At 35.7% G+C, this 20,488-nt stretch overlaps 2 protein-coding genes across 3 annotated transcripts; both read left to right on the top strand.

Moving 5' to 3' along the window:
• The first annotated feature begins 1,288 nt into the window (after positions 1-1,288).
• LOC114298049 (3-ketoacyl-CoA synthase 4) lies at positions 1,289-3,187 on the top strand. The gene has a single exon (XM_028242552.2). The coding sequence runs from the start codon at positions 1,353-1,355 to the stop codon at positions 2,748-2,750; it is 1,398 nt and encodes a 465-aa protein (XP_028098353.2). The 5' UTR covers positions 1,289-1,352; the 3' UTR covers positions 2,751-3,187.
• Positions 3,188-7,513: 4,326 nt separating this feature from the next.
• PDE338 (Nucleic acid-binding proteins superfamily) lies at positions 7,514-16,769 on the top strand. 2 transcript variants are annotated; one of them, XM_028212760.2, is made up of 8 exons: positions 7,515-8,469; positions 9,275-9,349; positions 9,436-9,507; positions 13,439-13,519; positions 13,670-13,767; positions 15,329-15,454; positions 16,113-16,161; positions 16,268-16,769. In XM_028212760.2, the coding sequence occupies exons 1-8, from the start codon at positions 7,573-7,575 to the stop codon at positions 16,430-16,432; spliced, it is 1,563 nt and encodes a 520-aa protein (XP_028068561.2). In that variant the 5' UTR covers positions 7,515-7,572; the 3' UTR covers positions 16,433-16,769. The 2 variants fall into 2 exon arrangements, with proteins under 2 accessions (XP_028068562.2, XP_028068561.2); XM_028212761.2 differs by lacking the exons at positions 9,275-9,349; positions 9,436-9,507 and having other exon boundaries at positions 7,514-8,469.
• Positions 16,770-20,488: the final 3,719 nt, after the last annotated feature.

The following is a 20,488-nucleotide window of genomic DNA, read 5'->3' as shown; positions in this document are numbered from 1 at the left end:
GGCGACAATGAGCACAGTTGCCGCACAGAGCAAAAAGGATTCCCACAGACGGCGCCAATGATGATACTGCTAACCACAGATGGAGCGGATCAAGTTGGTCCACGCTTCCCAAGCCGTTATCCGATTGTTGAGCCCACCGAGAAACATGTAAAAGAGTTCAACGGGGAACGGGGAATCCCCCAGCAAACCCTCCGACGACCATGTTAGAGAGGTGAGAGTGGGGAGAGAGAATGGAGATAGAGAACTTTTTTTTTTCTATGTCTTAGAAACCTGGTTACATTCTTTGCTCATCATTTCCTTGTCCATCCTGAGCTGTCATGTTGGCCGAAAATCTATGTTCTAGCTTGCCTTGTTCATGGTGAAGCTATTTTGTTCCAACGTGAAAGGTTATCGTAATAAATGCTGCAGGGAAACTCATTAATGACTGATGTGTGGTGTAATAACTCTGCAAAATCTTTATCTGCTGATGTGGCTGGTTCTCCACTTGTCAAGTTTTTAGATGCTATTGGCGCTTGGTATAACATTGGGCTTCAAGAAGGTTGAGTTTTAATATTTGAATCATGAATTGGGCCATAAGTAGTGGGCCATGTCCTTTATAGGCCCACTGATGTCAAACCTAGGCATCAAAGATTCCCTTAGCTGACAAAGTTCCTTGCTTTTCTTGACTGTTTCAGGCAGCTTTTCTTTGAGTTATTGCCGAAGTGAGTAGAGTAAGAACACTACATGAATAATGGACTAATGAATTATTACCTGTTATATTTAGGGTAAATTATGTTGATCTTTCCTAATACTTGGAGAAAATATAATAAGTTTGGCTAATGTAACATAATTATATTAAAATTAATTAAGATTTTAATTTACATAACATTTAATCAACTTTTTATCAAAAAATTGTTATGAAAAGAATATGTGGATAGCTTTTTGCATTGAAGCCAGCATTATGTCTAACTCCATATTATCGATACTTTTAGTTACATACTGTTGGTTGCAAAGAGAAAAATTAAATCAATAAAATGATTTTCACATATTAATCAATTGGTTTTTTAAAAAATAAATACTAACTATAATTGTAAGAGCATATACTTCATTTGTTAAGAAATTATAAAATATCAAATAAAACATTTTTAAAAAATAATTAAAATAAAAATAAAACATTTTTATATAAAAAAAAAAAAAAAAAAAATTGAATTGGTGATGTAAGATCAATAAAATGCCGAAATGGACCGTCAAATAATTGTCTCCTTCCTACTGGAGACAAGCTGGTTTCTTTATATAAACACACCCGTTTCTTTCCCATATGGCAACCCAAAACAAGTTGAAGCTCAAGAGTCACACCCACACACCACAAAAGGATGAAACCACCATCACACCTCCAACTCTCCATCTTAGCCCTGTTATCCTTCACCCTCCTCCTCCACACCTCCTTATCCTACACCCACCACCTCCTCTCCTCCACCACCACCCTCCTCCTCCTCCCTCTCTCCCTCTCCCTCCTCCTCTACCTCCTCCACTCCCGCCACCGCCACCGTCCCATCCTCCTCCTCAACTACTCCTGCTACAAACCCCCTCCCCACCGCCAATGCACTTTCGAATTCTCCCAACACTTCATCCGCTCTAGCCAACTCTTCACCGATCAAAGCCTAGAATTCATGAGCAACATCTACCTCAAATCAGGGTTGGGTGACCAAACCTACGGACCCCCATTTATGTTCCAAGGCACCAACGTCCCCACGTTAAAATGCGCCCTCCAAGAAGCCCAGGAAGGCATGTTCTCCGCCGTTGATTCCCTCCTCTCCAAAACCCAGATCCCCACCCACCTCATCGACACCGTCATCGTTACCTCCGGAGGCTTCTCTCCCTCCCCTTCTCTAGCCTCACAGATATTAAATCATTATAAGATGAATCCCGATGTAAAAACTTACAACTTGAGCGGAATGGGCTGCAGCTCGGGCGTTCTTGCCATCGATTTAGCGGCTCGAATTCTTCGTACCAGCCAAAAAGTCCGATATGCCCTTGTCGTAATCACCGAGAGCATTAGCTTGAATTGGTATTTCGGCGATAATCGATCCATGCTTGTAACGAATTGCATTTTTCGAGTGGGTTGTGCTGCCGCGCTAATCACCAACGACCCGAGTCGCCGCCGAGTTGCCAAGATGGAACTAGTTGACTCGGTCCGAACTCACCACGGCTCGGATGACTCCGCTTACCAGGCAGCGTTTCAGGAGGAAGATGAGAAGGGTAATACTGGAGTTTCACTCACCAAGGATTTGATAAGAGTTGCTGGTGTGAATTTACGTGAACACATCAAGATTCTTGCTCCCCGAGTTTTGCCGCTGAGTCAACTCGTTCACTATGCTTACTCTGTGGTGGCAGCGGCGGTGGCGGGCGGCGGAGCTAAGCCTGTGGTGCCGGACTTCACGGCGGCATTCGACCACATGTGTATTCATACCGGTGGGAAGGCCGTGATTGAGCAGGTGGGGCGAGTTTTGCGACTCAGTGACGAGGTGACTGAGCCAGCTCGGATGAGTCTGCACCGATTCGGTAACACTTCGAGTAGCTTGGTGTTTTATGAGTTGGCTTATTTTGAAGCTAAAGAGAGGGTGAAGAGGGGGGATCGGATGTGGATGATTGCTTTTGGGACCGGGTTTAAGGTTGGGAGTTTGGCGTGGAGATCGCTTCGTGATTCGAGCCAAGAATGTGATAATCCATGGAATGATTGCATAGGTGAATACCCATTGAAAAGTTGGTAAATTAAATTTGGTTGGAAAGAAATTTAGACAAGTAATTAATAATAAATTTGGTTAGAAAGAAATTTAGGTGTTATTTGAGATGACCTAAATAAGTGCACTTTTTGATGTGCAAAAAAATAGAAAGGTGATATGATGAAAAAAAGATAAAAAGATGGATTATTTTGGTGTTGCCAAACTTAACCTTAGACAAGTAATTAATAAAAAGGGAGATCGGATCTTCTGTTGGAATTATTAGATCAACTTCTAGCTTTAAATTTTTTTTTTTATTATACGAATGAATTATCGTATGAGAAAGAAAAGTTAGGAAGTGAGAAGTAAGATCAATTGTAATCCTTTTATTTTTTATTATTATTACCTAAAAATTGTAATACTTTTTTATTTAAGAATTTTTATTTGTTAATGACATTATATAAAATGATATTACTGTTGCATTTAAATTTGAGATAGGCATAAGACCCTATGTGCTAATAGTATATGCTTTTTTACCACAGTTATATAAAATTTAGCATTGCCCAAACAATACGCTTCTCATAATTAGGCTTTGTTTGGGATGTGGGTTGGGGCAAAATTAGTTAATAAAGACAAAACATGCTATTTTAATCAATAAGATAAAACATTATATCTAAATAATAATAATAATTTTTTTTTCTCACAACTATCAAATCAATTATAAAAATAAGTCAATTATCATCTCAAACACAATTTATTTAGTCAAAATAAAATAATCAAAAAATCAAATTAAAAAAATTTATCCCAAAACGAAAGCTAAGATACAATGGGACTACAGTTAGGTGGGGCGCACCACATTTTGGTGAACTTAAGGTGTTTTTTCAATGATATGTTGAAGGGCTTGTTCTGTCAAAAATGGAAAAAGCAATAAAGCCGAGTTTTGAGCTCACTAATGCTTACTAAAATCCTGTGTTATATTTTAGTATTTTTAAATTTGACATACATTTAGTTATAATTAAAATTTTGCAATTTTTTTTTTAAATTTATTTTACATCTCTCATGATAAGGCACATATAATATTTTTATTTGACATTTTGTGAAAAAAATAAAAGAAATGTAATTTACGTCATTAAAACAACATTGCTAAAATATAACAATAGCTAGTTATTCAGTTGTTTTTTTTTTTTTTTTTCTTTTTTTTTTTTTTGGGGTAAATAAGGAAATGCATTAATTAGGTAGGGTCATCAGATAGTTGCTAACAATACAATGAGGAGAGGAGTAGATATATAAATATTCAAATCCTTCCTCTAGTTTGATTCCTTCATTTGCAAGTAGATCCGCACAAGCATTCAATTTCCTGTAAATGTGCTCAATATCTGACACTTTGAGCTGGGCCATGAGGAACCCTCCAGCGGCGGCTTGGCCTGGATTCCCTTTCGCGGCACCATCAGTGTTGAGCTTAAATCTGCCAGCTTCAGGTGGTTTCCAACCTGTAAAAAGGTTAGAACGGGGTCGAGGGGACGGAGAATAATTGGAAGTTATTATACCTATATCATGGTGTATATATGGTATATATTTTTACATATATTAGGTATTAATTTTCTAGATATATTAACAGAAGTAAACTGCCATTCTAATTTTGCCACAAGGGAGGTGTGGTTTGGAGCTAGTTATTTAGTTATTGAACTACTGAAAATGCTCTAACTTCTTTATTTTGTTAAGGGGCTATGTTTTGCTTTACAATTCAATACTAGGAGAGTACCACTTTAACATGTTAATATAATAGTTTTGGATCAATAAAAGCAATAATTACAAGATGAGTGGAGTGCAAAACAAAATAAACCCCATCTATTTCTTTTCATGTACCATGTGCACGTATCATAATAATAATGTAAAATTAATTTTCCTGTAATTCTGACATTAAATTGTTGGTTTGAAGTTTTAATTTCTCTTTCTTTTTGTTGAGATGGAAGTACACATGTGAATCCTGTAATTTTATTCGCCAATTGGTCTTTATCGTTTTTGGTTTTTGTTTTTTGACTATGGATGAAATATAAGGACTTCATAGTTGATGAAGTCCCACACTTCGAACTCATCTCAACATAAAACTCTAATAGTGTGTTTGGTTGGGGGATTTTAGAAAGAATTTGGAAAAAGAAAGGAAAAATATGTGTGAAATTAGGTAAAATATATGTATATTTTATTCACATTTCACCTACCTTTTTCATTTTCCTTTTCAAATCCCTCTACAAATCTTTCAACCAAACACAACATAAAAGATTAACAAAGGTAATTGGGTTAGCAAGCTCAAATTTATAGAGCACCTCATATAAGTTTATAAACTTTAATTTGGTTTTGTAAAGTTGTTTGAGTTTGCAAACTTTGATATTAAATTTTATATAAGGAGAATTTCAATTTCATTCAATATTTTTTTGTGAAGTTTTAATTTTTTTTTAAAAAAACCTGTATTTATCACGTGTTGTTACTATATGATATAACATCACCGAATCATCAATTGTTATTTCGTTATATTGTCTTTTTCAAGCATTGACATATACATGATAGATTTTACTATTTAAATCAATTACAATCACAGAAAGTACCACATGATAATATCTTCTAAAGTACCGAAATTACTCTCTCAGAAATCTACTATCAAACATAAAAAATTAATCCAATGTCCTATTCGGCAAAGCAGATAATGTGAATGGATCTCTATGACATTATCGCATAAGAGCATTTTTAGTGAGCTCTTTTAGAATCGTCAAGTCTTTGGCATATCACTCAACCTCAGAAAAACCCTCCAATTTGTAGTTAATGTATAGCTAATTTAGCTTTGAATTAAAAGGTGTGCTTATTCTAGCAAATGCGTGAGCACAGGGAGATGGGGATTTGTTGTAATTTTTTTTAAAATTTGTAATCATCTATATTATCATTACCAGTATATAAAGCATATAACTCTCCATATTATCATTACTAGTATAGAAGGCATATAACTCTATCAGTATGAACTGTTTCTTTTCTACTTTCTTTTTTTATTTTTTTAATTTTTTTTTTAATTATCAAATTGTTTCAGTACAACCATCTCCATATAATTACTTCAAATTTTGATTAGTTTTTAAAGTTTTTTCTCCTTCTACATTCAATTAGTTGATTTTTATAGCAGGTCAATTCGATGTGCACACCGTCTAATAAGATTTATATATATATATATATATATATGTAGATTTTCCTCTTACTTAGTCATCGTTTGGGATGTGAGTTAACTTTTTTATTTTTTGACAAAAAAATGAAATGATTATGATTTGGATGTGATATTTTGTGCTATTTTGTCTTTTTGTAACTAAAATAGTCAAAAAGATATACCAAACATAACCTCAATATACACTTTAATTACGTAATTGGAGCACTGACTCATTATCTAAACTAATAAACACTCAATGTACAAAATTATAACCCAATTTTATCAATTAACACATATTATAACACGCAAAATTTAAGGATAAATTGTGGGCCAATCCTATGTGATGGATTTAATTATCTATAAGCCTTGTATATTTTTTTAATGCACTGATTTTTGTGCCCCAAACCCTTTTTGAGAATATTAACAGGTGAAAAAGATAATAGTAGGACCGACCATAAAAATCGAATGAATCGTAAATCAGTCCAGTCTGGTCCATACCAAATAGGCAAACCGTACTCACGGTTCAATCCATGATTTTATAATCGACCATGTTACGTAGCTCGAAACCGCGGCTCGACACCAAAACGACGTCGTTTTGGTGTCGAATTTTTTTTTTTTTTTTTTCTTTCTTCCCTGGTTTTGTTACAAAACGAAGAAGAAGAAGAAGAAGAAGAAGAAGGGAGGAGGAGGGAGGGGAGGAGGAGGAGGAGGGAGGTGAGGGGGCCATAAAAACCGGTTGGAGGAGGAGGGAAGGCTGGGCAGATAACGGTGGTGCTGCGACGTCGGCAGGGCTGGGCAGACGACCGGGGCTGGGCGAGGCGACGGTCTGCTGCGACGATCGGCGACGACCCACGGCGACGAGCCCTCTCCTCTATCTTTCTCCCTCTCACCTCCTCTTCCCTCTCTTTCTCCCCTCTTCTTCCATTTTCGAGCCGTTTCGAGCTCGACCCTTTCGGGCTACGAGACATTTTCGTTTTATAATTACGAATCTAGTTGGAATTGAACCGGACTGTTTAGATTATATATATAATTTATTACTGAATGTAAACACTACAATATTTTATTAATATTAAATTAATATATGTATAAATTTTAATTTCTACTATTATAAGTATATTTTTGTGTAGTGATAGAACTAGTTTTAAACAATCATGTAAACAATTCTTAAGTTGTGAATAATGATAATATTTTTAAAATTTGTGGTTCCAAATCGAACCGAACTGCGGTTTAGTGGTTTGAGTTGGATTGGTTCCAAGATTTTCACAAATTGATTCCAAGATTTTCATGGATTGATTTGGCTCCAAATTTGATAGAACCGTAAGTAATGAATTAATCTTAATTTATGGCTAAACCGAATCAAACCAAACCATACTCACCCTTAGGGAATAGAACTTATAAATTAATAAGTCTGATAGATAGGATCGACTCATAAAGCCTACTAAATTTAAAAGGCCCATTGAAGAGCCTCTGAAAACACCCGACTAGCCGCTCCATCAACTTCGGCATATCAGCCCGCAAAAAAACTGGACTTTCATTTTTTGGGCCTTATTTCTGGGTCACACAAAGTTCGAAGCCCTGTTTCCACCCGTATCCTGTTCTCTAGGCGCATGTTAGAAACGACGGAAAGCAAACAATCAATTCTTATCCGAGAGAAAGAGAGCTCACATGAGGTGCGCAGGATAAGAAGCTATGCCACTCCTCCTTCATCCCTGCAACTCTCTCTGTCTCCTCACCCCATCGCTACCACTCTACAACTTCACTCCTGCCCAGAAAACCCCAAAAAACGGATCTGTAAACGGGTTATTCAAATGCCCGGGTTCAAAAACCTCAGTTTCCATTTCTGGGTCACCTAAAACCCTAACTTTTTCTTTGAATTCCTCAGTTTGGAGAACAACCCATATCTCCTTTTGCTCACAAAACGAGGTTCTTGAGAAATTTCCGGGTACCGATTTGCCCGAACAGCCCGAAAAAGAGGCAATTCAAGAGAGTGAAGAACTTGGCGCGCAATTGCGTGTCAAGCCAACTCCCAAACCAGTTACCAATGAATCTGTCACTGAAATTGATACAAAGCCCCAAAAACCCGATGAGGATGAGGTTTTGAAGCCTTTCTTGAAGTTCTTTAAACCTAAGGATTCATTAGAAGAATCAATTGATTCAGAAGAGACTAATGAGGAGGTTGAGATTGGGGAAGAGAGTAAAAGGGTCTCTGTTGAGTATTATGATCCGAAACCCGGTGATTTCGCGGTGGGAGTAGTTGTTTCGGGCAATGAGAATAAGCTTGACGTGAATGTTGGGGCAGACTTGTTGGGGACGATGTTGACTAAGGAAGTGCTTCCTTTGTATGATAAGGAAATGGATTATTTGTTGTGTGATACAGAGAAGGATGCTGAGGAGTTTATGGTGGTTGGGAAGATGGGAATTGTGAGGGATGATGAGGCAGTGAATGGAGAACCGGTGCCCGGGAGGCCTGTGGTGGAGCCTGGGACTGTTTTGTTTGCTGAGGTTCTAGGAAGAACGCTCAGTGGTCGGCCATTGCTATCGACGAGACGGTTTTTCAGGCGAATTGCTTGGCACCGAGTGAGGCAGGTTCTTTTCTTGCTTCTTATGTTTTACCCAAAGGCATTTTATGATTCTCTAGTAAATTCCATGGACTTGATGCTTGATGTTATACCAATGTTTTTTTTTAGGGCAAATTACATATACACCCCTCGAGGTTTGGCTAAATTACAGATACCTCCTGAGGTTTCGGAAATTACATCCCGCCCCCTGAGGTTTGTATTTTCATAACAATTTGCCCCCTGAGGTTTATATTTCATAACAAATTACCCCCTAATTTCTTATGCAAATATAGCATTCAGGGGGAATTCGTAATTTCTCAAACCTCAGGGGCATCTGTAATTTAGTCAAATCTCGAGGGGTGTATATGTAATTTGCCCTTTTTTTTAACATCTCAATTCTGCAACATTTTGATTACTTCGAGAGAGGATGATTCAAGAACTTAAAAAGTTTGTGCAAAACAGTAAAAAGTATTAAGTCAAACTTAGCAAAGTAGAAACTCTGCCCTATGGGAATTTGTGACAACAGTAGAAACTGTGTCCTGTAAGAGTTACACATAGTGTTTGTCATGATAATTGGTAAAATGTTTGGTTCAACAGCGACTATAATAGTATTTAAAGTGTTTCATGATGCAAAAGTTGCTTAATACTTGAACCAGTTGGTGGCAGATACATTATTAAGATAATAAGCTTAGAAAATTTTGGTAGTTGGACACACGTTCCGGTGGCTGGGCAGCAGGGAAAAATCTATCATGTTAACAAGCTTAAATGGACGATATTCGTTGAGCATCATGCAGTATTATTTTTTGATGGATATCATATTAAATTTTGGGCAGATTCAGCAGCTCAATGAACCTATTGAGGTTAAAATTACGGAGTGGAACACCGGTGGCCTCCTTACAAGAATTGAGGTTTGGCTTTGTTCTCTCTTTCTGTGTGTGTGTGTGTCGTGCACTCCCCAACTCAATACATCACCTTACAGAATTTGGTATTGCAGGGCTTGCGAGGTTTTCTTCCAAAAAATGAGTTAATGGGTAGAGTCAACAGCTTCACTGATTTGAAAGAGAATGTAAGCCAACATTTTTTCGGAATACTTAATGTATTTCTCAGTAAGATAGTTGGATAGTGATTATTTCTATACCATTTGGGATATACATGGTGCATTGGTGCCTTTATTCTTCAACAGACATCAATCTGAGTTCTTTTTAGTTGGAAGAATTAGAATGTGTGACTTGACTGATTAAAAGATATGAGATACCTTTAAATGTGGTTTCTTCCATTGCATCTTGAATACTTTTGTTCACAAAAGGAAAATGTAGTTTCACAATAGAAAATTAAGAAATAAAATCCAGGCTTGGATGCTTTGCTTGCCTACCCACCCAATGATGCCCTTCCAAGTGGGATGGGGAGAATAAAACTCTTGTTCATTGGATGATGCCACATCGGGGGTTGATGGACTTTTTTCTCTGTAGAATATCAATATTGTGGAGGAAAAGAAGGAAAATTTTCTTCGCTGGACTTGGATACAAGTGAGTTTGAGAGTTGTCATGAAATTAGTGGATTTTTGGCCATTTTGTATTCCATGGGTCACAAAGCCTAGAGGCTCAGTGTTACAATTCAAGTATTATTGATTGATTGATTGTTACAAGATTGATCAATTACAATTCCTATACAATCTATATATAGAAGAAAATGTGGTAGTAGGTGTAGTGGAGGTGATAGTGGGTTAGGTGAAGTGGAGTGTGTGGTGAAGTGGAGGTAAGTGAAGTGGAGTGTGTAGTGGAGTAGGTGAAGGTAAAGATGGGAAATTCTAACAGCCTCCCGCAAACTCAAGGAGGAGAGAAACTAACCAACTTGAGTTTGGAGAGAGTAACAAAACAAGAAAATACATAAAAATAAAAAAGGATAGGAGACACTGTATGGTCGTGTCAGACCGTTGGTGAAGACACTGTATGGGGTGTCATAACGTTGTAGAGGACACTGTATGGTGGCGTCAGACCGATGTAGAAGACAGTTTATGGGGTCATGTCGGACCGTTGTAGAAGACAGTTTATGGGGTCATGTCGGACCGTTGTAGCAGACAATGCTGTGACAGTTGTTGTGACAGTTTACGGAGTCTTGCTGGACCCTTGTAGAAACTAACCGGAATCAATGTCGGGACAGTTTACAGAGTCTTGTCGGACCCATAAAGGAGCTAACCGGAATCAATGTCGGGACAGTTTACAGAGTCTTGTCGGACCCTTGTAAAGTCGCACACTCAAAAGGTGTGCCCAATTTTGTCAAAAGGCGTGCCATAAAAAGGCGTGCCCAATTCATCAAACGGCGTGCCGGACATGATGGCGAGGCACGTGGGCGCCTTGGTTTGCGTGCCCGTTTTGTCGTCTAGTGGCAAGAGGCGCGCGATGCGCGGATCGACCCTGGCTATTTAACCAAGGTTGAGGCAGAGGCTGTGCAAACCAGTTTGAAACCTCTGAATTTTGGCAGTCTGAAACACTCTGTAAACCCTGCACTGAAACACTTAGCAACCCAAAACATGGCCTCTTCTTCCCGTCCAGCTACCCAGAACCTGCTCACACTCTTTCCAGAACTGAACGAGCCCACAAGAGAAATAACTGGTGCGGTGGCCAGTGAACCTCAACCAAACACCTCTGGTTTTGCTCCATTGAACTTTCCGATGCGGTCGGTGGAGCAAAAAATGGCGGTGCAAACTGATATTGAGGCCAATCAGTATACTCTGAAGGCATGTGTGGAAAGCATGACGGCGGTCACAAATTTGTCGAACCGGCTGCAGAGGAGGACAAATGAGGTGCAGCATTTAAACTCCCAGCTGGCTCTGCTCCAACGCATGTATAAGGATGCGCGAGCAGAGATAAGTGTGCTTAAGGCAGAAAATAAGGAACTGAAGCGGAAGGCCACCGTGATGTTCCGATTTGGAGGGCCGCCATACGCTGCAGTGGAGGAGTATGGGGGAGTGATCATGCCCAGTGGAGTGGGAAACACGGAGGCAACACCGGCAAGGACCGCCCAGGACGGAGGTAAGAAGAAAAGACCGGCGGCAGAGTAGAGAAGAAAAATCCCACTGTGGGTGTGGTTGTTGTGTTTGTGGTTTTTTTTTTTTTTTTTTTTTTTTTTTTTTTTTTTAATGTAAAATGGTGAATGGGGTGAGCCCCGATATGAATAAAAGAAGTTTGGTGTGCAAATTTGTAAAGTTTTTTTATTTTTTTTATTTTTTATTTTTTATTTTTTATTTTTTTTTTTTTGAACATTAGATAAAAAAAATAAAATAATGGTTTGAAAAAAACCAGTGATGGTGTGTGAATCTGTGAGTTGATATTGCGTATTGGGGTGGTGGAAACAAGAATATTGTTGAGAAAAAAAGGTTGTGGTGGAAAAGTGAGGCCACTCATATTATTAAAATATAGAATATATTAAGAAATTAAAAAAGTGGTATCATTTGGCGGAATAAATATATATATGAAAGTGGCTGTCATGAAGAAAGTGGCTGTTATTAAAAAAGTGGTATTATATATGAAAGTGGCTGTCATTAAAAAAAGGGGCTGTCTGTCATGAAGAAAGAGAGAGAGAGAGATAGTGGGTTTAGAATATATTAAGAAGTTGGGTCACATGGGTTGCCTTTTCGATCACTTTTGTTAATGTGGAATTAAATAAGCTTGAAGTGGCATCACTGGTGCTAATGGAGTTTGTTGACCAAATACCGGAACTGCAGGCATGATGGATGCCTGTACTGGGTCCTCAGCCATGCTATCCTCCATGCTCATCTGATCACCATTACCTGAGGCAGCCGTGAAGACAGGAACAGCACTACCAAACATGGGCTGTGCTTGGGAAGAGGCAGTGGCAGTAGAAGCAGCTGAAGTGAACATGAAAATGGAATTCAATGAGCCACTAGTAGGAGTGGATGATCCAAACACCATAGGGGCACTGTTGGTAGCAGCAACAGAAACCGAGGATGCTCCAAAGGAGAACCCAGTTGACGGAGACGCAGAACTAAATGTTGAGTTAAATGAAGGTATGTGTAGAAAATAAACGGAATAGATGGAGGTCCGGCGGACGGCTAAGGTGAGGTTGCCGCCCGCCGGTGAAGCGAAAAATAGTAGGTTTTAAACCTGCTCTGATACCATGTTACAATTCAAGTATTATTGATTGATTGATTGTTACAAGATTGATCAATTACAATTCCTATACAATCTATATATAGAAGAAAATGTGGTAGTAGGTGTAGTGGAGGTGATAGTGGGTTAGGTGAAGTGGAGTGTGTGGTGAAATGGAGGTAAGTGAAGTGGAGTGTGTAGTGGAGTAGGTGAAGGTAAAGATGGGAAATTCTAACACTCAGATTACATGTTTCCTCAGATTTTGATCGCACAAGGTTTTAAAGTTGAGGTTTATATGAGTTATAAGCATATGTGGAGTGTATACAATTTAGAATTTTCTGTTTCTATTGAAACAAATTTATTGATGCAAAAAGTATATACTGAATTAAATCTGATGGGAAACAAAAGAAAGAAAGAAACAAATGCCAAATTACATTTATAAAAAAAAGGTTTCTGCTACCGTCAAAGCACTAGACAGATTAGCACAATGGGGCCAAATTGGATTGCCATCTAGCTAACATTTAGCCTCCGTTTGGGAAGTGGGTTGGTTTTTTGGCTTTTTGGTTTTTTTTGACTATTTTAGCCTGGGCTAAAAAGATTGGTTTGGGAAGGGTTTTTTGGCTTTTTTGACTTTTTTTGTGAGAGAAGAGTGTAATGATTATGGGTTGGATGTGATGTTTTGTTTGTTGTGGCTAAAATAGCCCATTTTGTTTTTTGTGGCTATTTTAGCCCCAAAACCACTTGCCAAACACCACCTTTAAGTTCTGCTTTCACTATTTTATAATCAAGTTATGAAATTTTCTTCCTTGTTACTTTTCGCCTAGGCTGTTGCTTGCTGTATTTTATTGGTTTTATGCTCTTTACTCATTGTTATTTTCTTTGGTGTAGGTGGGACGCAGAATATATGTGCTGATTACTAGAATGGATGAAAGTAATAATGACTTAATACTCAGCGAAAAGGCTGCTTGGGTCAGTTTTTCTCCTAACTATCTCATTTTGTTGCTTGATGTGTTCCTTGGGTTTAATGTTTGATACTTTTCTCTATATATGTATTTAAGTATAAGCATATATACACACATAGGTATAATGAGAGCTTGACTTCGGTCTATAATGTTTTAGGAAATGTTACACCTCCGAGAGGGAACACTTCTGGAAGGAACAGTAAGAAAAATTTATCCATATGGTGCACAAATAAGGATAGGTGAAACTAACAGAAGGTGAGTCTCATTTCATGTCTGGTTTTGTTTTGCAAATTTATCCCAATATGATTAGCATGCTTGCATTTGTCTACTTAACTCTTTTCTTTTCTTTTTTTTTTTTTTTTTTGGGGGGGGGGTGGGGTGTCGGGTCTTATCCCTTGGTTTATAAAGTTTGGAACCAAGCTACTTGTTTTGACTCTGAAGTAAAGATCTGTTGACTCACCACACAAGAAAATAAATCTCTTTGTTACACAGATAGAGATAGATATGGAATTCTTAAAAAGACTAAAATGATATTACGTTATAAAAATCATGAGATGAAGATACGAACATATAGGACACTGACAGAAGAAGGTGATTTGCATCTTATTTAACATAGTTGGAGTGCTTGCCAAATTATTTTTGTTTCTTTTTTGGAGTTTTCTCTTGTTTTATTGTTTATATATTACTTCATTAAACTTGGAGATGGTTCTATCAGAATTTGGGACATTGGTGTTGCACAAACCACAAACCATGTTGTGTTTATGTCATGTTTATAAGGATATCATAATTGTTGAAATCATGGACATGGTATTTATATCTGATAAAAGTAAGCTATATAAGTTGACTTAATATGGTATTCTAATTTGCAAGGGCTAACCCAGGACTTTTGTTTCTTCTATTTTTATTGTAATTTTTTTTCTGGGTAAAAAGTTTATTGATGATGAATGGGACAGACAAAAGTTTATTGTAATTCTGTACCCTATGCTGAAGACAGCTGTAACTGAACTTTCATTTAATAAAGCTGATGCCAACTTTCTGAACTAATTTGGATCCATAATAATTTAAATTTATTTTACAGCAACAAAGTTCATGTAGTTGTCTGCTTGTTTATTATTTGATTAAATTTATTGCAATATTTGCTTGTGCTATCCCCCCGGTTTATCTTTATATTTTGGGGAAAAAGTGCAAGAATTTTTAGTGCCTTGAATGGAATTCAGAGGAAGACCAAGGAGTTGACCTCAGGTGCTCCTTTCCTAGGTGTGATGCTCGACTTCGAGTCTCACTGTTGTGTGATAAAGTTGTGTAAAAAAAAAAAAAATTTTAAAAAGGAATGGAATTGTGAGGAACACCATTTTCAATCTGATTTTTTAGTTTATATGAATATCCATAATAACTGCTTTTACACAAGCATTTCTCTTTAAATGATTAAATCTTACATATTGATTTTGAGAAACGAGCCATTCACTAATGGATCTTACAAAATTAACAGAGTGTTAACCTACATTGTAAGTTTGAACCTGGAAGAGGTCAGTTGAAAATGGAACTATTTATGTTCATCTTAGGAACAAATGCTAGCTTCTATGAGGTGCATAGATGGTTCCTTTTAAACTGCATTAGGTAGCAAAACTCTATGTGAACATGGTGTCATCCAACATTAGAAATTTAGATGTGAAAGAGTTGGGTTAAAAAATGAACTTCTCCAATCTTATTTTCATTTTTGAACTACATTTTTTCACTGCTGGTTCACTAGTTTTGTTGAAAATGATTTTTTTAATCATCAGTGTAGAATTGTCTTAATTTTTATACTGTATTTCAGTGGGTTGCTGCATATCTCAAAAATCACTCGACACCAAATTACTTCCACTGGTGACCTGCTTGCAGTTGATGAGAAGGTTAAAGTTCTGGTTGTGAAGTCGATGTTTCCGGACAAAATATCTCTCAGGTAAGGAAGAATTGGATTCACAGTTTCATGTCACACGGACTTGATGCATCAAAATCATTTTCTTATCATTTTACTTGGTAGTGAAAATGCTCAATGATTTTGACTTAAAAAATTAGAAATTACTTAATCTTTACTAAACGTAACATTCTAGACCAACTAAAATCATAATTTGATTTCAAATTATGATGTGTGGACCCGTAATCTCAACCAATGTCTGGCAATTCTAAAATTACAAATTTGCAAAAACTCAATAAAATATAAACAACATTAAACTAACTCCGTATATGAACTAAAAGTATGACTTTAAAACATTACTGATGACCCTTTCCTTTAGGCCAAAAAGTTTTTTTTTTAATATTAATTATGGTGCTTATTTTACGGCACATTGTGTTATTTATGTTTTTTCCTTTTGATTGGGATGGCAACTATGTACAATGTTAAGAAGCATGACTTTGCCTAAAGACTAGGAGGGAATTAACTGTTGGATCTCTTTGTGGTTTCCCCTCTTACAGATCCCTAAATTTTGATCTTTGCTCGCTAGAAATAATTCAACTTTATGAAGTTAAATCTAACATTATTAAATCATGAATGCGTATGGCTTGTTCTCACATTGATAATGCTTGATTCTTATTTTTCCTTGAAATCTTCCGGCTTGTAGTATTGCTGACCTTGAAAGTGAGCCTGGCCTGTTTACATCTAACAAAGAGGTAAGCATAGACTTCTGGTGCATCTACACTGCCTTTCGGTACCGTCCTTAAAATCTCTGTTATAGATCCTATTTGAGGGTTTACTTATGAGTGTAATGGTTAGCAGAAAGTTTTTTTCGAAGCTGAAGAGATGGCTAGGAAGTACAGGCAAAAGCTACGAGCCATGTCAACAACACACAAGTTAGAACCCCTGCCAACTGATGCCCTACCTTTTAACGACGAAGGAAAATTATATTCAAATTGGAAATGGTTCAAATTCGAAGGACTATGAACTAGAATGACTAGTTAGTGGTTGCTCGAGACTTTGAACTTGGGAATAGGGAAAATTTGAGCTGCCCCAAGTTTCACCCCGCGGTCTTCCCCCGGCCGCTATGCATGGGAGAAGTAATATATTGAATTAGACATTTTTTTTGTTAAAGTAGTCAGAATCAATGTTATTTCATACACACTGTAATGTGACGTGTATTTCGTATGTCAAGCCATCTGAAAGTTGATGGTAACAAAGCATCATCCCATAGTGAGAGAGTCTAAAGGCATTCTCTCTTGTGCCATTGTTATGATTGATATGTTACATTATGAGCAATTTATTCTCTTACTTTCTTTTATCAGTTCATACTGTATTGGTACTTCTCAGCATTATTATCCAATCTTGAATCGAATTGTGAATCATTTCATTAAAATAGTGGTGAATTGCATTGAATCGTGAATCACGAATTGTAAGATTTATTTTAGTTAACATAATATATAATTTTATATATGTATATATATAAATAGTGTTTAAAATGGAATATATATTATACGTATATATAATTGCATATACTAATTAATTGATTCATTTTTTTTATTTTGCAAAAACGACACTCTTTCATACTTGTGCAAATAAAATTGAATTGCATTAAATTGTGGTGAATTATAATGAGTAGTAGTAATTAGTGTTCAATACTTATTAGGGTTCATACTATCCTAACAATGAAAACTTGTATGATCATTGTGAAAATGGAAGTGCTTCAGTTCACCATCCAAAGGAATGTCGTTATGTTGCCTTAAAGGGGTTATGAGCCTTGTAAGGTACCAAACTTCTCTACCTCGAGCTGAACAGAAAATGAAGAAATCTCCTATGATTCCGTATATCTGACAAGTCGCACTATACGGCAATCCAACATGCATCTTCTTCCAAGACTAGAAAGGGCACTTTTGGGAGCACCAATAGGCATTAAATGATGTTGTGCATTGACAATGAGTTTCAATTTAGTTGAGTTTTCAAAATTTATTTTATGAAAACTTTCAAAAATAAGTTTGATGAAAAAGTGAAAAAATAAAAGCATTAATTATTTTCATATGATTTTTTTTTTTTTGGAGCGAAAATAATTTTTGAAAATTTCAAAAACATCATTTTTGGATTTTATTTGTCAAGATAATTTTAAATTTTTTTAAAGAAAAATTCAAAAAACAAGTTCTAAACACTCACCAAAAGGAGTGATCTTTTAATATATGTGGAGTAGCATCCTATCTACATATTTATCTTTTGGATAAATTACATTGATCTTCCCTGAAATTTAAAAAAAAAAAAAAATATATATATATATATATATATATAATAAGTTCCACAATTTTGACATAATTATATTGACCTTCCTTTTTAGTAAGGTTAAAAGGATAGAAGTTAATACAAATGGCGTGAAAATGCAAAAATAAACAACGTAAAGTATACATCTTCGTATAAAAGAGATGATAACATTATTTTTTTTCATTCATATAACTAACAAATTATTGATGAAAAATAGACTGAGTATTATATGAATTAAAATCACTAGGGAGCTCAATATAATTGTGTCAAAATTGCAAGAGTTACTATATTTTTTTTAAACGTTAAGGGAGGTTGGTATAATTTACCCTTTTCTTTTTGTTCCAAAAATAAAATAAAAAAATATTTAAGTATCATTTTCGATGGTAAGTAGAATGGGCTATGATAATGTCTTACATTTGATTCTAAGACCAATTTTTGTCAACCTAAAACAAAAGCAAGCTGCGAAGTGTAGAGGCCATCTTTAGTGGTGTTTTTGTTTTTCATGTTTTTAAAAACAATGAAAAGTTTTAAAATATTCAATGCTTTCTTATCATTTTCATTTTTGAATGAAAATAGTTTTCAAATTTTGAAAAATATTTTTTTGGTGTTATAAACCTTGAAAAGCTTGAAAGCACTCATTTTTTTCTTATCATTTTTATTTTTGGAAAAAAATAATTCATGATGCTTCCTAAAAGGAAGAAGAAAAAAAAAAAATTGAATATAGTTTGCTAAATAAGTTTTCTATGATTTTCAAAAAAACAAAAATTATAACGCAACCAAACTCCTCATAAAGAGGTTCACATACTGAATTGGTCTCTTCACAATGAGGTTTGATTAGGGAAAATATTTAAGGAAAAGTCAAACTAAACTCAGGTTTGGTTTTTGTCACTTACAATTATTATTATTATTTTTAGTACATCGGAATAAATCACCTACAAATTTTTAAGTAAATTACATTTTATACCTCATACTTTTAATAAAATTTTAATATCAAAAGAAACAAGGAAAGGGTTGGTGCGAAAGAAAAATAAAAATAGCAAGTTTTTTATCTCTTCCCGCCAAGAAAGAACTATGAGTCCCTGGATGACTCCCCTTTTCAAAACAAAAAGAAAGTAGAAGCGGGAATTCGCCCTACCTAATCAAGTCAGCAAAGCGCTACATCTTTTACTTTAGCCCACTTAACGATTTATCTTAGCCTTACCCATCTAGCTTTCACTGTCCTGTCCTGTCCTTTTTCTGGAACTCTCTTATTGTACTTTTTCTTAGCCACCTTTTTCTCCCTTAATCTTCAATTGTAACAATCAATCTATTACACTTTTAAGTCAAATTATAATATTTTTAGTCAATTTACAATGTCAATTTTCCATCTATATGCCAAAGACAGAAATTAGCACGTAACTCATTTTCAACTAGCGACAATATCCTATGTAACAAGTGAAAATAACTCTTTTCATTATACCAATTTGATTTTACAAAAGTACAAGCTAGTCTTCCTTTTGTGCTCAATCTACAAATTAGCATAATCAGAGAATTATTGTTTGTCCATAATAATTTTGCATTCATCTCAAACATCTTCTACTCCATACATCTTAAATACTAGTTTCACACACTTACATTCAATTTTTTTTTGCACCGTGTTAACTCCAGTTTGACACACTTCCCTTATCTTATTTATAACATTGATATTATTTCCAAATGCATAAAGAACATAGGCAACCAATACCAACCTCATATAAGGTTGTTTCATGCATATGCACAATGGCAAGTTGTTTGTCATCAAAATATTAAGTTATATTCATTGCTATATGCATAATTGCAAGTTGTATGTCATCAAAATACTAAGTTATATTCATTGCTAAATCAATAATCTACCGTTGTTAAACTAATAACATGTTATGATACAAATTGTACAAGTTTTCTAAAAAATGTATATTCATTGTTGAACCAATAATTTATTCTTGTTAAACTAGTAACATAGTTATGATACAAGTTGTACAAGTTTACTAAATAGAAGAGTCGATAGTATGCCACAATTTGTTAGACCATTTGTAAATGTCATCTCATTAGTGAAGCTACTTTAGATGATTTGAGTAGTCTCTATTAATGAACATAAAATACCTTACAACTTATGTGAAATTTTTTAGTACAAGTTATAGAATTCGTTTTTCTTGCTCCCAAATGGTTGGTAAATAATCAAATGAAAAACTATATAATCACATTTTTTTTAGTCATAATTTGTCATCGTTAGTTAGACCATTTGCGTTTCATTTTTCTTGTTGTCAAATGGTTGTAACTAAGAAAATGAAGAATTCTCTAACCATAATTTTTTAGCCATAATTTCTGGTAACCAGTATCCTATCTTCACCTGATCCAAATGTGGTATTCATACACCTAAGGTCCTTATTTGCTTTTCTGCCTCCCTCTCTAGTCCACCTTCTTCTCTTGTTGAGCCTACCACTTATCAATTAAAACTTCAGAATAAATTGCAACTATGCTTGATGAATATCAAGCTTTACAGAAACAAGGCACCGGGTCTCTGGTGTCTCTCCCTCCTAATAAAACCCTTATTAATGGTAAATGTTTGTTCATGCTAAAAATTTATTAGTTAGACCATTTGCATGTGATCTCATTAGTGAACGGTAAACGATTGGGAGCAATCACATGATACAAGGAAGAAATAAAAGGTATTAAACTCCTCATTTCAACCTTGCACAGCCATTAGACTAAAAACTCTAATAAAAATTACTTTAATTGTTTGGC

This window comes from Camellia sinensis, chromosome 6 (assembly GCF_055761805.1).
Source record: "Camellia sinensis isolate YWXY chromosome 6, ASM5576180v1, whole genome shotgun sequence".
NCBI classification, from domain to species: Eukaryota; Viridiplantae; Streptophyta; class Magnoliopsida; order Ericales; family Theaceae; genus Camellia; species Camellia sinensis.
This window is presented reverse-complemented; position numbering and strand designations above follow the sequence as displayed.

Coding starts and splice junctions, on each gene's coding strand:
- LOC114298049 (XM_028242552.2), top strand. CDS start 1,353: ATGAAACCACCATCACACCTCCAACTCTCCATCTTAGCCCTGTTATCC.
- PDE338 (XM_028212760.2), top strand. CDS start 7,573: ATGCCACTCCTCCTTCATCCCTGCAACTCTCTCTGTCTCCTCACCCCA. Junction 9,508..13,438: donor TCACTGATTTGAAAGAGAAT/GTAAGCCAACAT, acceptor TCTTTGGTGTAG/GTGGGACGCAGAATATATGT. Junction 16,162..16,267: donor TGTTTACATCTAACAAAGAG/GTAAGCATAGAC, acceptor AATGGTTAGCAG/AAAGTTTTTTTCGAAGCTGA.